Here is a 20,312-nt window from a genome sequence, read left to right as displayed (position 1 = left end):
AGAAGAAGAGGATGATGATTGGTAGTTGATGAATGTCGTTCTTAATTTACATGTAGGCAGAGAGGTTTCTACTGGTTTTTTTTCTCCATAAAGAAAATGGCAATTTGATTTGTCTTTTTTTTTTTGAAAAGAAAAGAAAAGAAAACCACTTTGTTCTAGATATATGCATTCAATTGGTTAAAATGTGATGAAGCTGCCGGGTTTCAATAAGTTTTACCCATCCCCTTTCCCATTTGCTAACTTACAAACACAATGGAGATTAAAAGGTATAAACAATTCTGTTCATGTTAGAAAAAAATAACTTGAGCAACAGCATCTTGTGAACTATCTATCAGAGTAGTTAAACACAAGAGGCATGACTTCCCTGTATGTCTTAAACGGCAAGATCTGGATGGAAAATCAGCGGAGAGGATTTTCAATCTCTAGCTGGAAACTGTTTAAGTCCAAGCCTAGCCTAGCCTAGCCAAGTAATGAGTTGTGTTTTAATTTTTAGAATTGTTGTTGCTAACTTGCTATAATCATACATCACCACCTCCTTTCAATGGAGTAGCATAACATAATAAATGGAAGAATAAATTTGACGGCCCACCTTCCCTTCCAACTACAAAAACAAATGAAGGAAACAATGTTAAATGTCCTCTCAAACGTCTCCATCGAAACGGATACAAAGAAAGAAAGATAGTGAGAAACTTCAATGGTCTCCTCAAAAAAGCAGCAAAGAACTCGTCAACAACACAGACAAAAAAAAAAAAACCCACAAAAAGAAATTTAAAGATCCCTTCTCTCGCTTCACTTTATCTTTGTTTTTCTCTATTTTTTATGCATAGCAAGTCCTTTTCTTTCTTAATTCGTTAATTTTATCAAGTTAACTGGTCCCTTCTGTAATCATATTTAGATCCTGTGACTGGTTGGCATTGGTTGGTGAGAAATTAAATCCATTGCTACAGACAGCCACAGAAGCTACAAGGTCATGGCCTAGGATTAGTGACTGAACAAGACATATTTCTTTCTTTCTTTCTTTTATAGCAATCCATAAAAAGATGAGTGCTCTTTTTTTTATTTTTCTTTTTTTTTAAAGCATGATTATATGTTAAGGACTAGAGATAGTGAGAACGAAATAGACATGCACGTGGTTCTTCTTCAAGTTGGTGTCAGCTATACATACACCATGCTAGAGAGAGAGATGGGGGCTTTTTAAAGCAGAGAAAGAGGGAGTATTAAATTGGCTCACCTGCTTCCTTTCCAGCCAAGGCACTGTCAGTGTGAGTCCACCACTATTTCTTCACCATTTATATTGCTTCACTTCCCATGCCTCATCAATTTCATGTTTTTACACAAACCTCACCAAAGTGAAACTCCCTAGATCTTTTTTTTTTGTTCCATAAACAAATTGGGTTGTTTGGTGTGCAATTGTGCTCGCCAATTTAAGTGTTTTCTTTAATTTCAGTGATACCAGAAGTTGAAAAATGCGTCCTTTACTTAGTCATGATTGTGCTCTTGTGTTTCTCAATGCGAGTGCTGCAAGAATACCCCGATCCTGTTTCAATTGGATCCACCATCAATAATGCCAAAGGGCTAGATCTATTTATCAACATTTATTCAGTGAGCATGAGAAGATTGTATCGATTGTGTCTTTCCCATGCTCTTTTGCTCTTAATTTCTCTCTACCTTGGATTCGCTGCCACTACAGTTTCACCAGCTACTGAGAAGGAGATCTTGCTGCAATTCAAGGGTAACATCAGTAATGACCCTTACAACAGCTTGGCTAATTGGGTCCCAAGTAGCAATCCTTGTAACTACAATGGCGTGTTCTGCAACCCTCTTGGTTTTGTAGAGAGAATTGTTTTGTGGAACACAAGCTTATCTGGGGTTTTGTCACCAGCATTATCAGGTTTGAGATCTTTAAGAATTTTGACATTTTTTGGCAATCAATTTACAGGCAATATCCCTCAAGAATATGCCGAATTAAGCACTTTGTGGAAGATAAATCTGAGTTCTAATGCCTTATCTGGGTCAATACCAGAATTCATTGGTGATTTGCAAAGGATTAGATTTCTTGATTTGTCAAGGAATGGTTACACTGGGGAGATTCCATTTGCTTTGTTCAAGTTTTGTTACAAGACCAAGTTTGTTTCTTTTTCTCATAATAGTCTCTCTGGTCCAGTCCCTGCTTCAATTGCAAATTGTACTAATCTTGAAGGGTTTGATTTCTCTTTCAATAATCTTAGTGGTCAATTGCCTTCTGGGATTTGTGATGTTCCTGTATTAGAGTACATGTCTTTGAGGAGCAATGTGCTAACCGGGAGTGTGCTTGAAGAGATTTCAAATTGCCAAAGATTGAGTTTTTTGGATCTTGGCAGCAATATGTTTACTGGGCTGGCTCCATTTGGAATTCTTGGATTGCAAAACTTGAGCTACTTCAATTTATCACATAATGGGTTTCAAGGGGGGATTCCAGAGGTGAGAACTTGCAGTGAAAGTCTAAAATTCTTTGATGCTTCAAGTAATGAACTGGAAGGTGAAATCCCTTTGGGCATTACAAACTGCAAAAGCCTTGAATTTATCGACTTGGGATTTAACAGGCTGAATGGGAGTATCCCAGTTGGGATCGCCAATTTGGAGAGGCTTTTGGTTTTTAAATTGGGCAACAATTCAATAAAGGGGACAATCCCTAGAGAATTTGGAAGCATTGAGTTGCTGCTCCTTCTGGATTTGCACAACCTCAATCTTGCTGGTGAAATTCCTAAAGATATCAGCAACTGCAGGTTTCTTCGTGAGCTGTGAGTCCAAACATTATCCTGGAGTTTTAGATTTCATCAGCTTTTGTTTTCTTAATCCAAACATGACCAAAAATTTCTGTTTTTTATTTTTTATGCAGGGATGTTTCTGGAAATGCATTAGATGGAGAAATTCCCAACACCCTTGACAATTTGACGTCTCTAGAAGTCCTTGATTTACATAGAAACCAGCTTGATGGAGGCATACCGGAGACTCTAGGAAGCCTATCAAACCTCAAACTTCTTGACTTGTCACAAAACAACCTTTCTGGGAACATTCCATTTTCTCTTGGAAATTTGGCCAACTTAAAATTTTTCAATGTCTCCTCCAACAACCTTTCAGGTCCCATTCCTTCAATACCAAAAATCCAGGCTTTTGGCGCAGCTGCATTTCTTAACAATTCTAGGCTCTGTGGGACACCTTTGGATATCTCTTGCTCAGGAGGTGGCAATGGCACAGGTAACAAATCGAAGAAAAACAAGGTGCTCAGCAACTCTGTTATTGTGGCAATTGTTGCTGCCGCACTGATCCTTACTGGGGTTTGTGTGGTATCAATCATGAACATCAGGGCACGCAGCAGGAAAAAAGACGATGTGACAACTGTAGTTGAGAGTACTCCATTGGGTTCAACAGATTCAAATGTTATAATTGGGAAGCTGGTTCTGTTCAGCAAGACTTTGCCATCAAAGTACGAAGATTGGGAGGCTGGAACCAAAGCTTTGCTAGACAAGGAATGTTTAATCGGTGGTGGATCAATTGGAACAGTCTACAGAACTACTTTTGAAGGCGGGGTTTGTATTGCAGTGAAGAAGCTTGAGACTCTGGGTAGGATCAGAAGCCAAGATGAATTTGAGCAAGAAATTGGACGGTTAGGTAACCTTCGACATCCCAATTTGGTTGCATTTCAAGGGTATTACTGGTCTTCAACAATGCAGTTAATTTTGTCTGAATTTATTCCTCATGGTAATCTATATGACAATCTGCATGGGCTTAATTATCCGGGAACCAGTACTGGTGTTGGGAACAGAGAATTATACTGGTCCAGGAGGTTTCAAATTGCTCTCTTAACAGCTAGGGCTCTTTCTTATCTTCACCATGACTGTAGGCCTCCAATTCTCCATCTCAACATCAAATCTACTAACATACTATTAGATGAAAATTACGAGGCCAAGTTGTCTGATTATGGGTTGGGGAAGTTGCTCCCCATTTTGGACAATTATGGTTTAACAAAATTCCACAATGCAGTAGGGTATGTTGCACCAGAGTTGGCTCAGAGTCTAAGATTAAGTGATAAATGTGACGTGTATAGTTTTGGAGTGATTCTTTTGGAGCTGGTTACTGGGAGGAAACCGGTGGAGAGTCCTACAGCAAATGAGGTGGTGGTTCTGTGTGAATATGTTCGCGGGTTGTTGGAGACTGGCTCTGCTTCAGATTGCTTTGATAGAAGTTTGCGAGGTTTTTCAGAGAATGAGTTGATTCAAGTCATGAAGTTAGGATTGATTTGTACATCTGAGCTTCCTTCAAGAAGACCTAGCATGGCTGAGGTTGTTCAGGTCCTCGAGTCCATAAGGTCTGGAGTAGAATCATCGTAGATTTTCGAAGTGCATTAGATGGTTTTCTTGGACCACCTCAGGGTTCATTTAACTAAGCACTTTTAATAATAATAATAATAAAAAAGTGGCAGTCTAGCTGGAAGGTGGTGTGACTCATTGTGCAGATACAAGGGAGTTGGATATTAGGGGGAAAAAATAGAAATCATTCTTTTGTATTCATTTTGAGATTAAAAGAGTAAATTGTTCCTGACATTTGCAACATTTTGCAATAAAATGATTCATTCATTGTATCACACATGGCGTGGACATTGTAGGGTAGGTGATTAGCTATTAGATTGGAACATTAAGAACAGCGTCTCGTCCTCACCATTGCTCTTCAGCCTCTGGGAAGCACTTTGATCCAGCTCCTGTAGGTGGAATGATTTTTTCTCAGTACTCTACCTGTCTCCAAATCAAATGCAGCAGAGACCAGCTTCACTTCGGAGGTAATGATTTTAAGTATTCCACCAGTAACTTTCTCTCATGAAGCTGAACCTTACAGATTAACCATTTAATTTGATGGAACATTATGAACAGTGTTTTTTTGGCACCAGTAATTTAATTTGATGGTTATCGGTGTTCCATTTCAGTCTTCCATCACTGGAAAAAAAGTGGTAACAATAAATTATAAATGATCTTTGAACATTTGCACTAAGTGCTTGACATGGTACATTGAAAGAATTATTGAAAACAATATATACCAGCATTGTCTCAATTTACTTCCGCCTATTGTTGGCATCAAAAGTGTGGAAAAAACTAGTACTAACACTACTTCTGTTCTCCAAGATCATTTATAACTAAGCTTCTTCTACCTTCTCCATAGTCAACAGGGAAACTGCCAAAAGATCTGCATGGGATCTAATTCCTTAGAATAAACCAAACATTTCAACTGCTTGCTTTACAGTCATCCACACTTTTCTGAGTTCGGTCTATAACTACAGGAATATCCCTTTCAGCCAAGTTGGCAGAACAGAATTGGAACCATCCAGGTTCAATACAATGACAGCAAGATCCCGGAGTAACATTGAGCTTTGCCTTATCCAACAATTTCTCCCAAAGCTCAAGCTCCCCTTTCTCTCTATTAGAGCTGATTAACTCACAGGAAAAGCCCCCATTGCTCTTTGTACACTCATTGCCCAATTGCTTCAACCTGCCACAAATGCAGCATGCATTCTTTGAAGCCTCTCCCTATTATTCTTAATTGCCTTCTGAACAAAGTCTGTATCTGAAAGCATATAGATAAGTAGATGCTTAAAACTCATTGTAAAGGTAATTATTCTTCATAATTACTCTCGTATGATATGTTTACGACTCCACTCTCTAATGACAATTTTATGTAAACTGAAGTATATAAATCCACTAAATAAGAAGACAAACAAGAAAACTCGTACATAACAACAACAACATTACATTCTCCTACATTATAGTTATTTTTGTTATACATAATTTTCCTCCAACACGTTTTTTAACTTAGACATCAAAGAGTTCCCTATCCGACAGAGAACTTATTTTGCAACAAGTTCGTGAGCCACAGGCTTAGTCTAACAAGATACAGCGCAACCAAAAACATATTTCAAAGCCAGGTTTAATTTGAAGTTTTTCTGCCTTGACTATAATTTGAATGAGTTTATGATAAGTTAGGGTATAAGATTGAAAATTTTAATTTTCACTTTCAGGATTTTAACGTTTGTATCTCCAAAGCATTCATGTTTCTTTCTTTTTTGAGTCAATAAATCTTTATTCGCTAATTCTTTTGAAATACTAGCATTTTATATCAAATTGCTTTATATTGCTCTAACAACGTATCTTATATGAAGAAAGGAGCTTCATGATGATATATCAGAAGCATATCACTATTACGTTGTCTTAGAATCTTAAGAGTGTATCTCCATTTATATTTGCTTTGTGAGAACTGGGCTGTGAATCTTTTAACGTAATGAAATAAAAGATTTCTTAAATAAGAAGAGCGACTAGGATGAATCTTCAAAATACAGCACCTTCAAATTCTACAGTAAGTTCTGGCTTTATAGTAATTTCATCTACTTTAAGCAAGCCATCCTTTATATAAAAGAGCATAGTTTTAATCTGGACACAAAGCAATGTCTCCCATTCGTTTGAAATCCACAGGAGTCTATCTCTACACAGCTAGTCGATGGAATCTGCCCATAATTTGCCTCTCGTAACCCTACCATTGACAGACACTTGAAGATCAAGTCCCAATTTGTCCCTTCTCTTGTCAACCACAGCTGCAAGGCAAGCTACAAAACCCAAGCCCTGAATGGAAAGATTACGACAAAAGGTTCTCATGATGGAGGTTACAAACTCCCCCGGTTAAAAATGACTTGTCACTTTCCAAAGCTTTCTGGGTTAGCACCATATATGCTCCCAGCATGAATTTCCTTTTATTTATTTATTTATTTATCTGGGCCACATGCTTTTCTTTAATTCATGTGCTTTTGGGATCAAAAAACAAAGTGTTTTGAGTGATCCGATCATACACAACCCACTAGGCCCGGTGCCCGAGCCAAATCAAATGTCAATTATTGCGTAAGAAAAAAAAAAACATGTCCCTATTTCCCTCCTTATTAAGACCAGTGATTGGAAAAAAAGATAGGAAACCAGACGTGGATCTAGTAATCACATTGAATAAACATAGCGATCAACTACTAGCACGACATCATTTTGAAGCACTAAAATTTTAGCTACCATGTATTCATATGGTGAAATATTTCTTGATGGATAAAATTTTTTTAGGTAAGAGACTAATTATGTTAAAAAAAAATCATCCTAAAACATTATATTTGAGGCAATTTGCATTGATGTTTAATTTTACAATAACAATACTTATTATGTATATATACTAATATTTTATCTAAATTAAATATATATGTTTATTAGAGATAACAAAAATTTAGAATAATAATTTGGGATTTAGCTTGATAAAGCCTATTATATATATATATATATATATATATATATATATATATATATATATATATATATATATATATATATAATGGTGGCCGGATTTGAAATAATTGAAATAATAATAAGTGGATTTGAAATAATAATAAATGAAGACTCATGTTTTGATTTATTTCTTTCTATTACACAAGTTATGTTCACTCACTTTAAATTAATTATTTACCAAGCATGACCATCATGAAACCACAAATATTTCGACTAATTTAATTAATATAAATGAGCATAATCAAACGCTAAAAAAAGTCATGAACACATCTTGGATTTTTTTTTATTTTTTTATAAAAACTCGTCACACAATAAAAAAGTGAAAATAATAAAAATATCATAAATCGATTAAATTGAGTTAAACACATATTTTTTTCTGGGGATTTTTGTATTTTAAGAATATGTTGAAAGACAAGGGTTAAAGAGGGATCATGACACAGATTTCAAATTTCTTCACGAGGAGGCATAAAAAAGGCGATGACTAATAGCTATCAAATTTCTTCATGGAAGGCACACAAAGGTTCGACTCAATAAGACAACCTCAGTTATTTTTGGTGAACACTGTTTGCCTCGTGATGCGATGCTGATTGCCGCATCTTAAGATTTTACAAATTTTACCGATGAGGAAAAATAAAATCACTTTATTTGTTGCAAATTATAGTGGGTTTCCATGGATCTAGACGGAACAATTTGTTTTCTTCTTCAAGGGTTTTTTTTTTTTTTTTTTTTTTTTAAGTATCAGTTATTTTTTAAAAATATATTTTTAATTAGAAATACATTAAAATTTTTAAAATATATTTTAATTTTTTTTAAATACAGTTTTAACCAAGACCATGTTTGTTTCCTGAAAAGTGATTTCCGGGAAACCACTTTCCAAACTTTCTTGTGTTTGTTTGCCATTAGAAAAGTTGGTCAACGGAAAACACTTTCTAGTCAAAGGAAAATTTAGTTTGGTTTCCAGAAAAGTGTTTTTCTGGAAAATTTGGGCGGAAAACACTTTTCGAAAGTTGTGAAAAATTTAAAAATATCATATTATTTGTTGATTATATCAAATTTGGTTCTCAAACTTTTGATTGCTATATATATATATTTTGTTTTGAATATTTATTTTTCAATTTCATTTCTTAAAATTTAATTTTTATATTAACTTTGATCCTTATTTTTATAATTATTATTTGCCTTTTCCTTATCATTTTCTTATTAAAATTTTTTATCTATCAAATTTGATCCTCATTCTTTTGATTTACTTATTTTATTTGAAATAATTTATGAAATGTTAATTATTATTATTTTAATTTCTTCATCTTTCATTTTTATTTTATTTTTTAGATTTGGTTTATATTATTTTGATTATTATTTATTTTATTTGAGATAATTTATGAAATTATATATTTTTTTAATTTCATCCTCATTCAAATTTTTAATTTGTAAGATTTGTTCCTCATTATTTTAATAAACTTGAGAAAATAAAACATTAATAAGTTATTTTCCAGCTTATTTTTCATGACATAACTAAATAGTAGAAAATATTTTCCAACTTATTTTCTATTACACTACCAAATATTGAAAAATAATTCATTTTTTTTAAATTTATTTTTTCAAAATTTATTTAAAAAAAAAAAAAACTTTTCTGGAAGCATAATTTCTAGACGCGCTTGTATTCGATTTACATCTCGAATTGCTATTAATAGTATAACACTGGACAAACTTTGGTGGATATGTGTCGAAGATAATTGAACGACTCGACTCCCCGAAACTCGTCCCCTCATTCTCCAACTCATCAAAAGCCCATCTCAACAACCTAGAAAGGCTATACATACAACTGAACTGATATCAAATCATTTTTTAACTTCCCATAGATTTTTCAACTCTAATAATTGACTTTTATTCTAATTTCCAGTTCTACCCCGTCCCTCTCATTTTTGAATTTTCGAAAGCGGACCCTACACCCGATCCCATTACCTGCCAAAACGAATAAAACCGTTAATGTCAAATCTCGTAATTTATTTGCACCCACAAGGGTAACTCGAACAAGCGCCGAAATCTTCAGACTCCTCGACAGTAATCTCGATCCCCGATAAACACTTGCCCCTCTGTTCAAAGACAAAAACCTCACTCCCCTCGACAACTAAATTCCACATCTTACCCTTTATCTCAATTCAAATCTCACTCACCACTCGAAACCCAACTACAGCCATTCTTCCAGATCCCCAGGGCAGAACTGTCTTGTCATTTCCACACTCATAATCCAATTATTAATATATTATTATAAACTTCCGTTCCATAAAATTCAAATTTTTGATCATTGCAAATAATAATAAAAACTCAAAACCTCATTTTGTGCTTCTCGGGTATTTATTAATATTCAGGATATAATTCTGCCTATTTTTAAATTTTTTTTTTTTTAGTGTTATAACAATGATTATTTTTTAAAATATTTTTTATTTTTTAAAATTTATTCTTAACATTAATATAAAAATAAAGAAAAAATTATTAAAAAATAAAAAAAAATAAATGTTTTTTTTCAAAAATAATTTTAAAAAACAAAAACAAAAACAAAAACAAAAACATGATATTATGCTTAAAAACTAAATTTATCTTTCCTTATCCAATAAGATTTTAGGCTGTTTTCCCTTAAAAAAAAAATTGTAACCTAAATGATAATATTATTGGAGAAAAAAAAAACCCACCAACCCAGCGGTGTATTTTTGGCAACTAAATACCAAAACAAATTAAGAAAAAGGAGTATTTATTTTAAATGATTTATTTATTTACTTATTGCATTCGATGCTACAGTAAGAGAGGTTTGGCAAGCGACCGTTCTCTCAACGGAATCAACGCCGTTCCTCTCCTCTCCTCCACTATAACGGTTATAGAGAGAGTGTGTGTTTTGGAGAGAGATGGAAATGGAAGAGAAAATGGAGGTGGAGTTTATGGTGTTTGAGGCGCGTGAAATTGATCTTGATTACGAGTTTGATGCTCCAAAGTACTTCGATTTCACTAGCCTGGAGTCAATCGCGGAGGCGCGTGAGGTTCAGCGGTGGTTTGATACGGCGCCGAGCTGTCCTCCCTCTCGTGAGTCTCAAAACACCGTAATTTGTTCATTGCTCGTTTTTCCCTGATTGTTTATTGAATTATGGAGCTCTTAATAACTATTATCAAGCCAATCCTTATTTACTATTTTTATAATTATTCGTTTTTAGCTTAAATTGGTGTATTTGTTTGTGTTTCAGCATTTGTGGCAAAGTTTGTGTACAGTCTACTGGAGAATGTTAATACCTCTCCAAAATCTAAAGATGAGGAAAATAGGGCTCCTCTGCTTAATGATGACATGGGACCAGAAGTTTCTGCAATAGAGGTGGACGATACAGGTACTAATGATTATGCTTGTGTAGAGACTATATATGCCCTATGACTTTTACTTCACCATAGCAAATTTTAGATTGTGATGACTAGAGCTCGAAATAAACCTTGCTTGGCCAATCCAATTTTCTTTTTTTCAAGATTGACTTGGTGAAAAATAATTCTGTCAGAAAAATATTACACACAGAGCTGTTTTCGCTTTCACACCAAGTACTCCATGATTTTTTTTTTGGGAAAGCAGTGCTTAGGACCAGTGTTCTTTGAAAACAACATAGACCTTGATTTTTTTTGAATGGTAGAATCAATACATGTTGCAATACCAACACTCATTTGTATCAATATTCCATCCTCCATGGCTTGTAGCCTCAAATATGCAATGAAGCTTCCTATCATTGGAGTTGAATAAAAACAACGGCAAACAACTATTTTGAGAAACATTATATGATTGTGTTATTCTTGCATTAAAATATTACTCCAGCTAGATCACCCTTCCTCGTATTTTTAGCCATTAACTGATGTTTGAGATACTGATTTCAATTTAGGATTTATTTGGGGTTAGGGTAGTTTAGGGTTTATTTAGAGTTAGTTTAGGGTTAGGGGTTAAAGTCGTGTTCCCAAACGTGACTTTAACAAAGTTGCAGTTCCTATCTGCGACTTTAACTAAACTGTGTTATTTTCCAAATACCTTTTCAACTTGTGCTAGTTTGCCAAAACTTTGGTCGAACTGTGCTAGCTTTCAAAAAATTTCTTGTTTTTGCTTGCAGGATTGACTTTTTACCATCAGAAATCTACTGATAAATCAAACCCCAAGGTGAAGTCCATGGTCAAGCCAACATTTCCCAGGAGTTCAACTTTGATGAAACCTACGGCTAGTCAGTTGGCTAAGCAAAATCGCCCCACTCAAATAGGTGTTTCCAGGTGATTCTCACTAAATTCTTTGTTCTTGTTTACTTGTGGTCAAAGAAAACAACTTTTATCGTTACTTGTTATACTGTTGAAGAAATATGCTTATTTATTTTATGAAATTTTCCAATAAAGCTACAACTTGGAACTTGTCTTGGTCCTTTTCTTATGGTTTTAGTTAGATGGCCCATTCAATTTTAAAAGCACAACTTTGGCAAACATGTGGATTGTTGTGTGAGTATATACCATAAAGCATTCATCTTCTTTTATGAAGAATATTTAATATTCTATGCATTTAAGCTAGAGGCAATTACCATATAGCAACTCACTGGAAGCTAAAATCAGAGACCTTTCAGTTTAATACAGTCACTTTCTAATATTACATCTCTAATTTTTAGATTTCAGATACTGCTGGGTCAAAAGGAGAGAAGCTTATGCAATTCTTCTGCACTTGAAAGTCATTCTGCCAAGAGGCAGAAACTGGAAGGAGGTCACGTTTGCAAGGTACACAGCTTTTGTGAATCTATCTTCTTGCCCATTCCTTTTGCTTGTATTTTGGAGAACTTGTCATGAAGTTATATGTGCTGATCAATAATGGACTTTTTGATAACACACACACATAAAAAAAAAAAAAGAATAAAAAAGAAAGAAAGAACTCTTGTTATTTATACAAGGGTTTTGACCATGTAGTTGCAGGCAGACCAGTGGTTGCCACATTGATGCATGTTATTGGGAATGTTCCCTCAATTGTTTTACCGTATCTTGCATTCTCATGTTCTATTATCAAATTAAAGGAGTTGATTAGGATGTAGGTGTGGCTGTTTATTAATGACTGGACCTGGCTTGACATTTGGAAGCTCATGTTAGTGAATTGCGGATTGTGAGTGAAATTGATCCCTAAATTTAGTGCAGGGGTCCTGAACTAAATCTTAGTATCGTTTTGTTTTCCTTTTTATAAATATTTACCAGTCCATTTACATGTTCTACATAACAGATTGGTGATGGAAAGCAGAAAACAGATTTCATCCACAAGACATCTAAAAAGGTAGATGCTTGTTGTTTTAATTTGGACCTCAAGTTACATTTTGTATGCATTGCATATTTGATCAATCATCTAATTTATGTTGACCTGAAGTCTTTCACACCTCAAACACTTAAAAAAATGATTTTTCAGTTCACCTGAGCTAATTTATTTTGTAATCAACCCTCAGAAATGTTAGAAGCATAATCCTAAACCCCAAAGGTATACTTGCACAACTTTTACGCAATTTCTGGGGAAAATATGCTCGCCACCATTGTTTCATAAAAAAAAGTTACAATCTTAACTTGTATTAAGATAAAGTGGTTAGGACAGCTTTGATGTTTTTTCCAATAGTCATGAACTATCAAGCACAAAGCTTTTATGTTTTTAGCTGTGATCTTCTATATGCTTTGATATGTATATAAAAGGAAAACTTATAATCATCAGAACAATGGGGGTGAAAAAGAGATGAAGTTCAGACTTTTTGGAATTGGAGAGGGTTGTATAGTTCAATCTACATAACGGGATAAAATCATCAATTGAAGTTACCAAATACTTCGACCTGGTCTTGCAGGATGGTTTTGTTGATAAAATCTCTTCTCATGCAAAACTAAGGCTGACTGTTCCAAGAGAGCCTGACCTTGTAACAGCACACAGGGCACAGAGGATGAGGTTTGTGCTTCTGTTCAAGATTCTGAGGTACCAAGTTATCTTTAACACAGATGGCCAAATAATTGACATGTTTATAACTCAGGCCCAAAGAACAGCAATACATGACAGCGCCTGCACGAAGATTCAAAGCACGCCCATTGAACCAAAAAGTGAGTATACAAGTTAAATAGCTTGAGATGTCATATATGAAACTTTGTTTTGTTTTCCCAAAATAAATATATATATATCATTTTGTTTTGCAGATTCTTGAGGCTCCTTCATTTCCTCTTCCAAAGAAGAGTACCCCAAAGTTGCCAGAGTTTCAAGTAAGTGCTTGAGCTGGCTTCTGCCTGTTTCTATTTCTGTCTATAATAAGTAGAGCAGTGCTGAGACTATGGGTCCTGCTCCAATATAGAAAAACACTTCAGAAGAAGGAAGCTTTTGTCCTGTATTTGGTGTTGAGAAATGCTTCCATTGCTTCTCAGGAATTTCACTTGAAGACATTAGAAAGGGCAATGCAGCACAACTCTTCAGTTTCATCTTCCTCGTTTCAGTGCAATGATTCAAACAAGGTTTATTTAGATTCCTTGAAATCATGATTACTAACCCAACTGAAAACAGTCTTCGTCACTGGTTCAAATCTTGTAGATAATATGATGAGAACTGTTTTTGGTGGTATTCTGTGTCTTAGTTAGTGGTTGTAATCATCTTCTTTGTCATAATTATTAAAACACGGGGAGACTGAAATGCTTTATTACAGGGGCTGGATAAACCCAGTACAATTTCAGAAAGTGTGAAGACAGAATCCAGAAGGTAATATTTTTTTTATTAATCGACCTCAGAATGAGTAAATTGTGATGGTCAATTTTCATTTGATGTTCATTTCCCTTAAGTGCTTACTTCAAATTTTCTCCTACTTTGCTCAGACCAACCACCAAGAATCCTCCAAAGCAAGATGGATGTGGTGCAACACATACATTCAAAGCTTGCCCTCTGAATAAGAAGGTAATAGAGAAAATAGTGCAGATCTTATGCTCTAAATGTTGTGGTAGCAATTACTAAATGTGAACCTGCTTGTTGTCTCTGATTGCAGATATTCTCTAGTAAAGGAGAAATGGGTGTTTTTCAAACTAGCATTCGGGAAACCACGGTGCCAATGGTAATCCATAGCTCTAGTTGCTATATATGTACCTATGTACCGAACTACTGATTAATGGTATGCAGAATCATTTGAAACAATATAGTGTTAATTACAGGAATTTAATTTTCATACGGAGAAGAGGTTTCAACATAATCCACCCATAGATCTTTTCAGTAAGGTAACCCTTCAATTTGTACCTTGTAGTTAAAAAAAAATAAAATCATTATGTTATTTCTGTTGTAGTGCTCATTATTGTTATCGTAGCCTTTGCACTCATATGCTTTCCAAGATGCTCACATTCTTTTGGCCTGTGAATGCCAGCTCTCCCTGACAAGTGAACTCCAACCAAATAACAAATCTCAATTGCAATTTCCTCAACCAAGCTATCTGTCTACGAAGGTTCTACTTGTTCCTTCTAAATTCTTTGTCATAGCAAACACACATATATCATTATTGCAAGTCTACTCTGCTTAATGTCTCTAATTGTTTCTTTGGCGTAAGGGTCCAAAAGAAAATAGATTGAATCCCTTGCAAACAGAGCAGAAGGTAAGCATGACACCTGTTTGGAACCTTCTCTGTGCAACATTACTTTCATTTTGTTCCAGCTATAAACTATTTCTTTTCTTCTTTTAGATGGTGCATTTGGTGAAAGAAAGGCAATCTATATTTGGTGGAAAGCAGCAGATTCAATATGGGAGCAATATGGGCACCAATGAAGTCAGAAACCAATCGATCAGGAGGTAAGTCAACGGAGATCAGTAATTTTTTCCCTAATTCCATTTCCACAGTGATAATTTTATTTGGAATGTCAATAGGAGCTTGGGCATCCGGTGAGACTTGAGAATTACAGGGAACGGAGTATGATGGGTGAACACTTGGACAAAAATAATCAATCCTTTTGTTATACAGAAACCATGGAAGTCCGTATCGTTTGAGATCAATTGTTTACCGTGGAAGAAACTGATGTCACGCGTTAGTGTAAATCTAACCTGTCTCCTACAATTTCGTAGGCTTGTCCCCAATCCAATAAAAATTACTACATGGTCGGTGTTGTACAGCCATCAAGGCCTTCTTACCCTTATACCACCACACTTTTTCTGTAGCATTGCATGAACAACACATGTAATAGTTAGTGGAAAATACAGAATACAGTAGATAGTAGTGTCTTGGAGGTATTTCTAAATTGCAGTTCTTTCATTTTTGGTTCACAATCCATATGACATAATGAACAATGATCAAAGCCTTTACAAATTATATTAGATTTGGCGTTAACATATGTTAAGGTAATGTGCTTGAAGAAGAGCCCATTTCATTCTCTCCACTAAAATCCTTGTTTGCCGAATTGTGCTTGATACGAGCCTGCTTTGCCCATAGCTATATATCACAGGCTTCCTCGAAGGGTTTCTTTTCCTTGACGAGTCTTCTCTTTTTCATGGCAATGGCAACGGCAACGGCAACATCATTGGGAAATAATGTGTGCCAAACAAAAGCGTGCAGAAGGGTGAATACAAGCAATACCACCACCATCGTTGATGACATGAAAGAAAGTGCAAGTGCAAGGCCCTTGCTTAGAACACCAGGGACATTCTCTGCGTACTTGATTGTTGTCACTGATGCTGTTGTCATGGGGAAGGTATAAGACCACAATGCCACTGAAAACCTGTGAAGTTACAAATGATAATCCACAAGTTAAGCTAGGCCTGAAACTAATTGGAAACCTGGAAAGGAAATTCAACATAGGGGTAGTCTTACCCGAACCCTGTGAAAAAGTTGATACGTACGTCCTAGACAGCCCATCAAAATCACCATATATAGTTTCCCAAGCAATGCTTGCAGGAGATGGGGCTGCAATGAACATAGAGTACACGGGATGGAGCTCCTTAGGCAATGGTTCGCTTGTTGGCAATCTCTGATACAATGTGACGAACACCACAAGGTAATGTGCAAAGCCTACTGCCCACAACTTAGCTGCCTCCTTCCACCCAACTTTAGAGGCTAAAATTGCCCTAACAAAATTTCCAACTACAGAGAGATGAGAAGATGGATTAGCTACCTTGCAAAGACGCCTCTTTCCACCTGATAGCCATTGGCCATAGATCTTGAGCTCAAGGAAGAAGTAAGGTCCCATGAAGGCGCACCAAAGGGCAGGATGCAAATTTTCAGGTGCTAGCAGAGGGGGTACACTATTGGCCAGGAACATGCACACAACCCATGGAGCAAAGAAAAAGTTGACACGGACAGGGTGAAAGTACTCTCTCTTGACAGCTTCAAAGTAGAATATGCATTTGAGAATGTAGGTGAAAGAAACATAAATTAGGATCGCAAGAGCTAAGAGCCAGAGGGCAAGGTTGATGAATGGTATTATGTGGAGAAACTGGGTAGCTGGACTTGCTGCAAGTGCACGCCATAAGACGGCTTGGCTACTAAGACACTTCCATGAAAATTTATTTATTTATTTTTATTTAATTTTTTTTATGTTTTCATATTGTTGTTTTGATATCAAAAATAATATTTAAAAAATAAAAAAATATTATTTTAATGTATTTCTAAATAAAAAAACACTTTTAAAAAAACCATACTGCCATACTTTTAAACACTCTCCGCGACCTAGACATACACCAAAGCAACCGATTGAAAATCTGTGGAGAAAAGGCCATTTCTTATCTCTGGGAAGGAGAATGTCCTCATAATCCTGCAAAACAAAACAGAGACAACATGCAAATTGAGTTCATCTTATTTGATTGATTGCAGTCTAATCTTTAAGAAAACTGTTTCTTCGGTACAATTATTAAAAACTAAAACTAGAGAGGTTTTTTATTTTTCAGAATGAATAGTAACCCTAGCATAAAAATCTGCTTGAAGATACTAAAATCCCCTTCCCTTGCTTCCCCATTAACCCTACTAGCCGAATCAAATCCACCAAAACTACGTCCACTTCTTGGAAGAACCCTCCTCTCATCTTTAGCCTTGGTTTCTCTATTTTGTGTTTATTTTCTGACATCCTTTTCTTTATGGAAATTTGCATGCTTCATCACGAGAAAATTTAAGCGTTGAAAAAAGAAGCTCCACAGCTGCTTGCTAATTAGGTGGTGGTTATGTGGTAGAGGAAATGGAGACCTATATACTTTCTTGAAAAAAAGTGGGTCTTATGAGGGATTTCTCGTGATGCAAAACTGAGCACAATCTTGCGGCTTAGAAAGCTTATACTATACTAATATCACCATTTGATTTCATCAACAATTTGCTTACACGAGAAAGATAAAAGAAATCTTGCTCCACTTCTTGCATGCATGTTTGGTTGCTAGGAAATTAAAGAGATCTTTCCGTCACTACAACACTAGTCTATCAACCATTAAAAACTTGTTGTAGATTTTCTTTTTTCTTTTCTTATTTTAACTGTATTTTTGAGATTTTCATGAGAAGTTTCTTGTCTTGATAATTAAATGGGAGGGACTGCTGGTTCAATGATTCCAGAAATTAAAGCCCACCGTCAAATAAAGCTTATGGAGGCCAACTTACAAAAGTAAGGCCTGATACTTCATCTCCACTTTCAGGCCTAGACGTTACCACAGCATCTCGGTCTGGATATTGGAATTAGATGCGCTAAAGAAATGGGCTAATTACCTAATTCCAAATACTGCACCGATTCTTTTAGGACGGCGACGATGACAAGGCCGAAGCCAAGGCAGCAGCATGGTACAAACAGGCAAGTTCAAAAAATGCAAAAGACAGCTTGACCGGAAAAGAAAGAGAGAAAAAAGCAAAAGGCCAGGAAGTTTTCTTGCTTGTTTCTCCTTGCCTTTTTACATGTATACATTCATTTCGTTTTCGATCTCTTGCTTCAAGAAAACGCCAAAAATCATAACATTCGTTTCCACATTTGGCAGGCAATATGTGCAAGCTATGTCCAAGTCCTCTCAACTAAGTCCACGATGGCCACTTTTGTTGAACAAGTCTTACGTAGCAAACAAAATCTGAATGGCCTCTAGCAGAGTAACTTACTGTGTAAAATGGATCCATCAATTTTTTAATTTTTAATTTTTAATTTTTAAAAAAGGAGTACCTTGCTTGGCAATATTGTTGTTGCCAATTGCTGCAAATTCAAGAATTTTATGGTGCCATTGCCGCCCTTGCCGGGCCATGGGTACGTTACAGAGCTTTAGACCCCACTATTTTCCCCCCAATGAGAAACTCTATATATAGGCAGCAGTGTTTGAACACTTTGCAACAATCAAATTGCATCGCAGAAACATCTCACCAACGTCAATAAAAAAAGAAAGAAGAAAAGATCAGGGAGAGAATTGCTTAACTAGTAAAAAGTTATCAATAATGGCTTCTTCTAGGATGTTCATGATCATTGCCATTGTTGCAGTCTTTCTTCCTTCAATTTTGGCAACAGAACATGTGGTTGGTGACAAGACAGGTTGAAGACCAGGCTTTGATTATAAAACCTGGGCTCAGGGAAAAACATTTTACGTGGGAGACACCCTTGGTAACTCAACTCCCTCTGAACAAATTGGATGCCCAAGATTTTCAATTCTGTTTTTATAGGTATTTTGTTTTTTTAATTAAAATAAAATATTTTAATTTCGGAGTATTTCGGCGTGCCGTTTCGAGGTTATACTGTTCATATATATATATTCAACAAACATAATTTAAATTCAAGATAAATTAATTATAAATTATGCAATACAAACACAATGTCAAACAAATATAATTTCAAAATTTAAAATATTTCTAAATAGTCAAGATTAAATAGATCTTTAACTTAAAGTAATTCAATTTAAACAAAATATCAAAATATTATGAACGTAAAATGTTTTAACAAATATTTTAAATATAAAGTTAGGTCAATGTTATCAAGGCTAATGAAATCTAAAGCACCCCTTATTTTGCTCAAATTCCTACAAAGTATAAACATGAAAAAAACAACATGAATATAAACCATATATATTAGTGATACATTTAATTTTAAAAAATTAATATCATTGTTAATGAAAATAGTAATAATAATCTTTAATATTATTATTAATATCATTGTTATTGAAAATAGTAATGAAAAAGAGCTTTTTATAATTGGGTGATTTAATTAATTAAATTGAACAAGGTTCAATTTAATTCAATAGCTTTTCGAGAGCGGAACAGAACATGTGGAATGAAACCGGAACGTTCCGGGCGGAATTTAGCCGAAAAATCCGGAACGGACCGAGATTTAAAATGAGATGAAATTTATTCCGTTTTTTGAATTGGTATGAAATATTTCGGCCATTCCAAACGAAACGGAACGGAATTGACAACTTTACTACTGCCTTAAATAGTAACTCAGCAATTTATTTATTTATTTTTGTTTTGATAATTTGATTTCTTGGTGCAGTTTTCAAGTATACAGCAGGAGCACACAATGTGTTGAGAGTTGACGGAACTGGATTCCAAGAGTGCAAGGCAGCTGATGATATCGTGCCCTTGACTACAGGAAATGATGTGATTCCACTCTCAACTCCTGGAAATAAATGGTTACATTTGTGGTGTGGCCAAACACTGTGAGCCTGGGAACCAGAAAGTTTCCATAACAGTGTTGCCTCAATTGGGATCTCCTGCAACATCACCTTCTCCCAGCCGAACTGATACCTCGCCATCCGGAGCAGCAGGCAACATTGCTTCTAGCTAGATACCATGGGTTGATTGTGGCCATTGTAGGGATTTTTGGGATGATCATGTTCTGATTTTCATAATGATGTGATCCAAGGATTATTATTCTTTTCTAGTCTTTTATTATTTGTATTCGTTTTTGAGATGTTGGTTTGTAAGCTAATTTTATTTCAATCATAAACAAGTCATTTGTGCTCATACTCCTTGACATTACCCTTAAAATGGCTTTAGAAACAGCAGTTGA

The 20,312-nt window shown here is 35.3% G+C and overlaps 3 protein-coding genes across 4 annotated transcripts; 2 read left to right on the top strand and 1 right to left on the bottom strand.

Annotated features, from left to right (window-relative positions):
• Nucleotides 1-855: 855 nt before the first annotated feature.
• On the top strand, nt 856-4,624 carry LOC7490936 (probable LRR receptor-like serine/threonine-protein kinase At1g12460). Its single transcript, XM_002299545.4, has 2 exons — nt 856-2,780; nt 2,879-4,624. The coding sequence occupies exons 1-2, from the start codon at nt 1,486-1,488 to the stop codon at nt 4,368-4,370; spliced, it is 2,787 nt and encodes a 928-aa protein (XP_002299581.4). The 5' UTR covers nt 856-1,485; the 3' UTR covers nt 4,371-4,624.
• A 5,461-nt stretch (nt 4,625-10,085) lies between these two features.
• Nucleotides 10,086-15,695, top strand: LOC7478094 (protein TPX2). Of its 2 annotated transcripts, XM_024605362.2 has the most exons (17): nt 10,087-10,415; nt 10,574-10,711; nt 11,468-11,621; nt 12,005-12,110; nt 12,601-12,651; nt 13,202-13,299; nt 13,382-13,448; nt 13,542-13,604; nt 13,764-13,850; nt 14,039-14,091; nt 14,205-14,283; nt 14,372-14,437; nt 14,535-14,597; nt 14,741-14,818; nt 14,921-14,965; nt 15,053-15,159; nt 15,235-15,695. In XM_024605362.2, the coding sequence occupies exons 1-17, from the start codon at nt 10,241-10,243 to the stop codon at nt 15,251-15,253; spliced, it is 1,449 nt and encodes a 482-aa protein (XP_024461130.2). In that variant the 5' UTR covers nt 10,087-10,240; the 3' UTR covers nt 15,254-15,695. The 2 variants fall into 2 exon arrangements, with proteins under 2 accessions (XP_024461131.2, XP_024461130.2); XM_024605363.2 differs by lacking the exon at nt 13,764-13,850 and having other exon boundaries at nt 10,086-10,415.
• Nucleotides 15,593-20,055, bottom strand: LOC18094425 (guard cell S-type anion channel SLAC1). The gene is given in 5 exon segments (XM_024593640.2): nt 15,593-16,079; nt 16,172-16,199; nt 16,202-16,862; nt 17,037-17,111; nt 19,807-20,055. Coding segments are annotated over 5 exon segments (1,395 nt in total). The 3' UTR covers nt 15,593-15,697.
• Between the last annotated feature and the right edge of the window lie 257 nt (nt 20,056-20,312).

Source organism: Populus trichocarpa, chromosome 1 (genome assembly GCF_000002775.5).
Source record: "Populus trichocarpa isolate Nisqually-1 chromosome 1, P.trichocarpa_v4.1, whole genome shotgun sequence".
Classification (NCBI taxonomy): Eukaryota; Viridiplantae; Streptophyta; class Magnoliopsida; order Malpighiales; family Salicaceae; genus Populus; species Populus trichocarpa.
The sequence above is the reverse complement of the archived record's forward strand: the minus strand, read 5'-3'. Positions and strand labels throughout refer to the sequence as shown.

Coding starts and splice junctions, on each gene's coding strand:
- LOC7490936 (XM_002299545.4), top strand. CDS start 1,486: ATGATTGTGCTCTTGTGTTTCTCAATGCGAGTGCTGCAAGAATACCCC. Junction 2,781..2,878: donor TGCAGGTTTCTTCGTGAGCT/GTGAGTCCAAAC, acceptor TTTTTTATGCAG/GGATGTTTCTGGAAATGCAT.
- LOC7478094 (XM_024605362.2), top strand. CDS start 10,241: ATGGAAATGGAAGAGAAAATGGAGGTGGAGTTTATGGTGTTTGAGGCG. Junction 14,092..14,204: donor GTGAAGACAGAATCCAGAAG/GTAATATTTTTT, acceptor TACTTTGCTCAG/ACCAACCACCAAGAATCCTC. Junction 14,819..14,920: donor CAAGCTATCTGTCTACGAAG/GTTCTACTTGTT, acceptor CTTTGGCGTAAG/GGTCCAAAAGAAAATAGATT.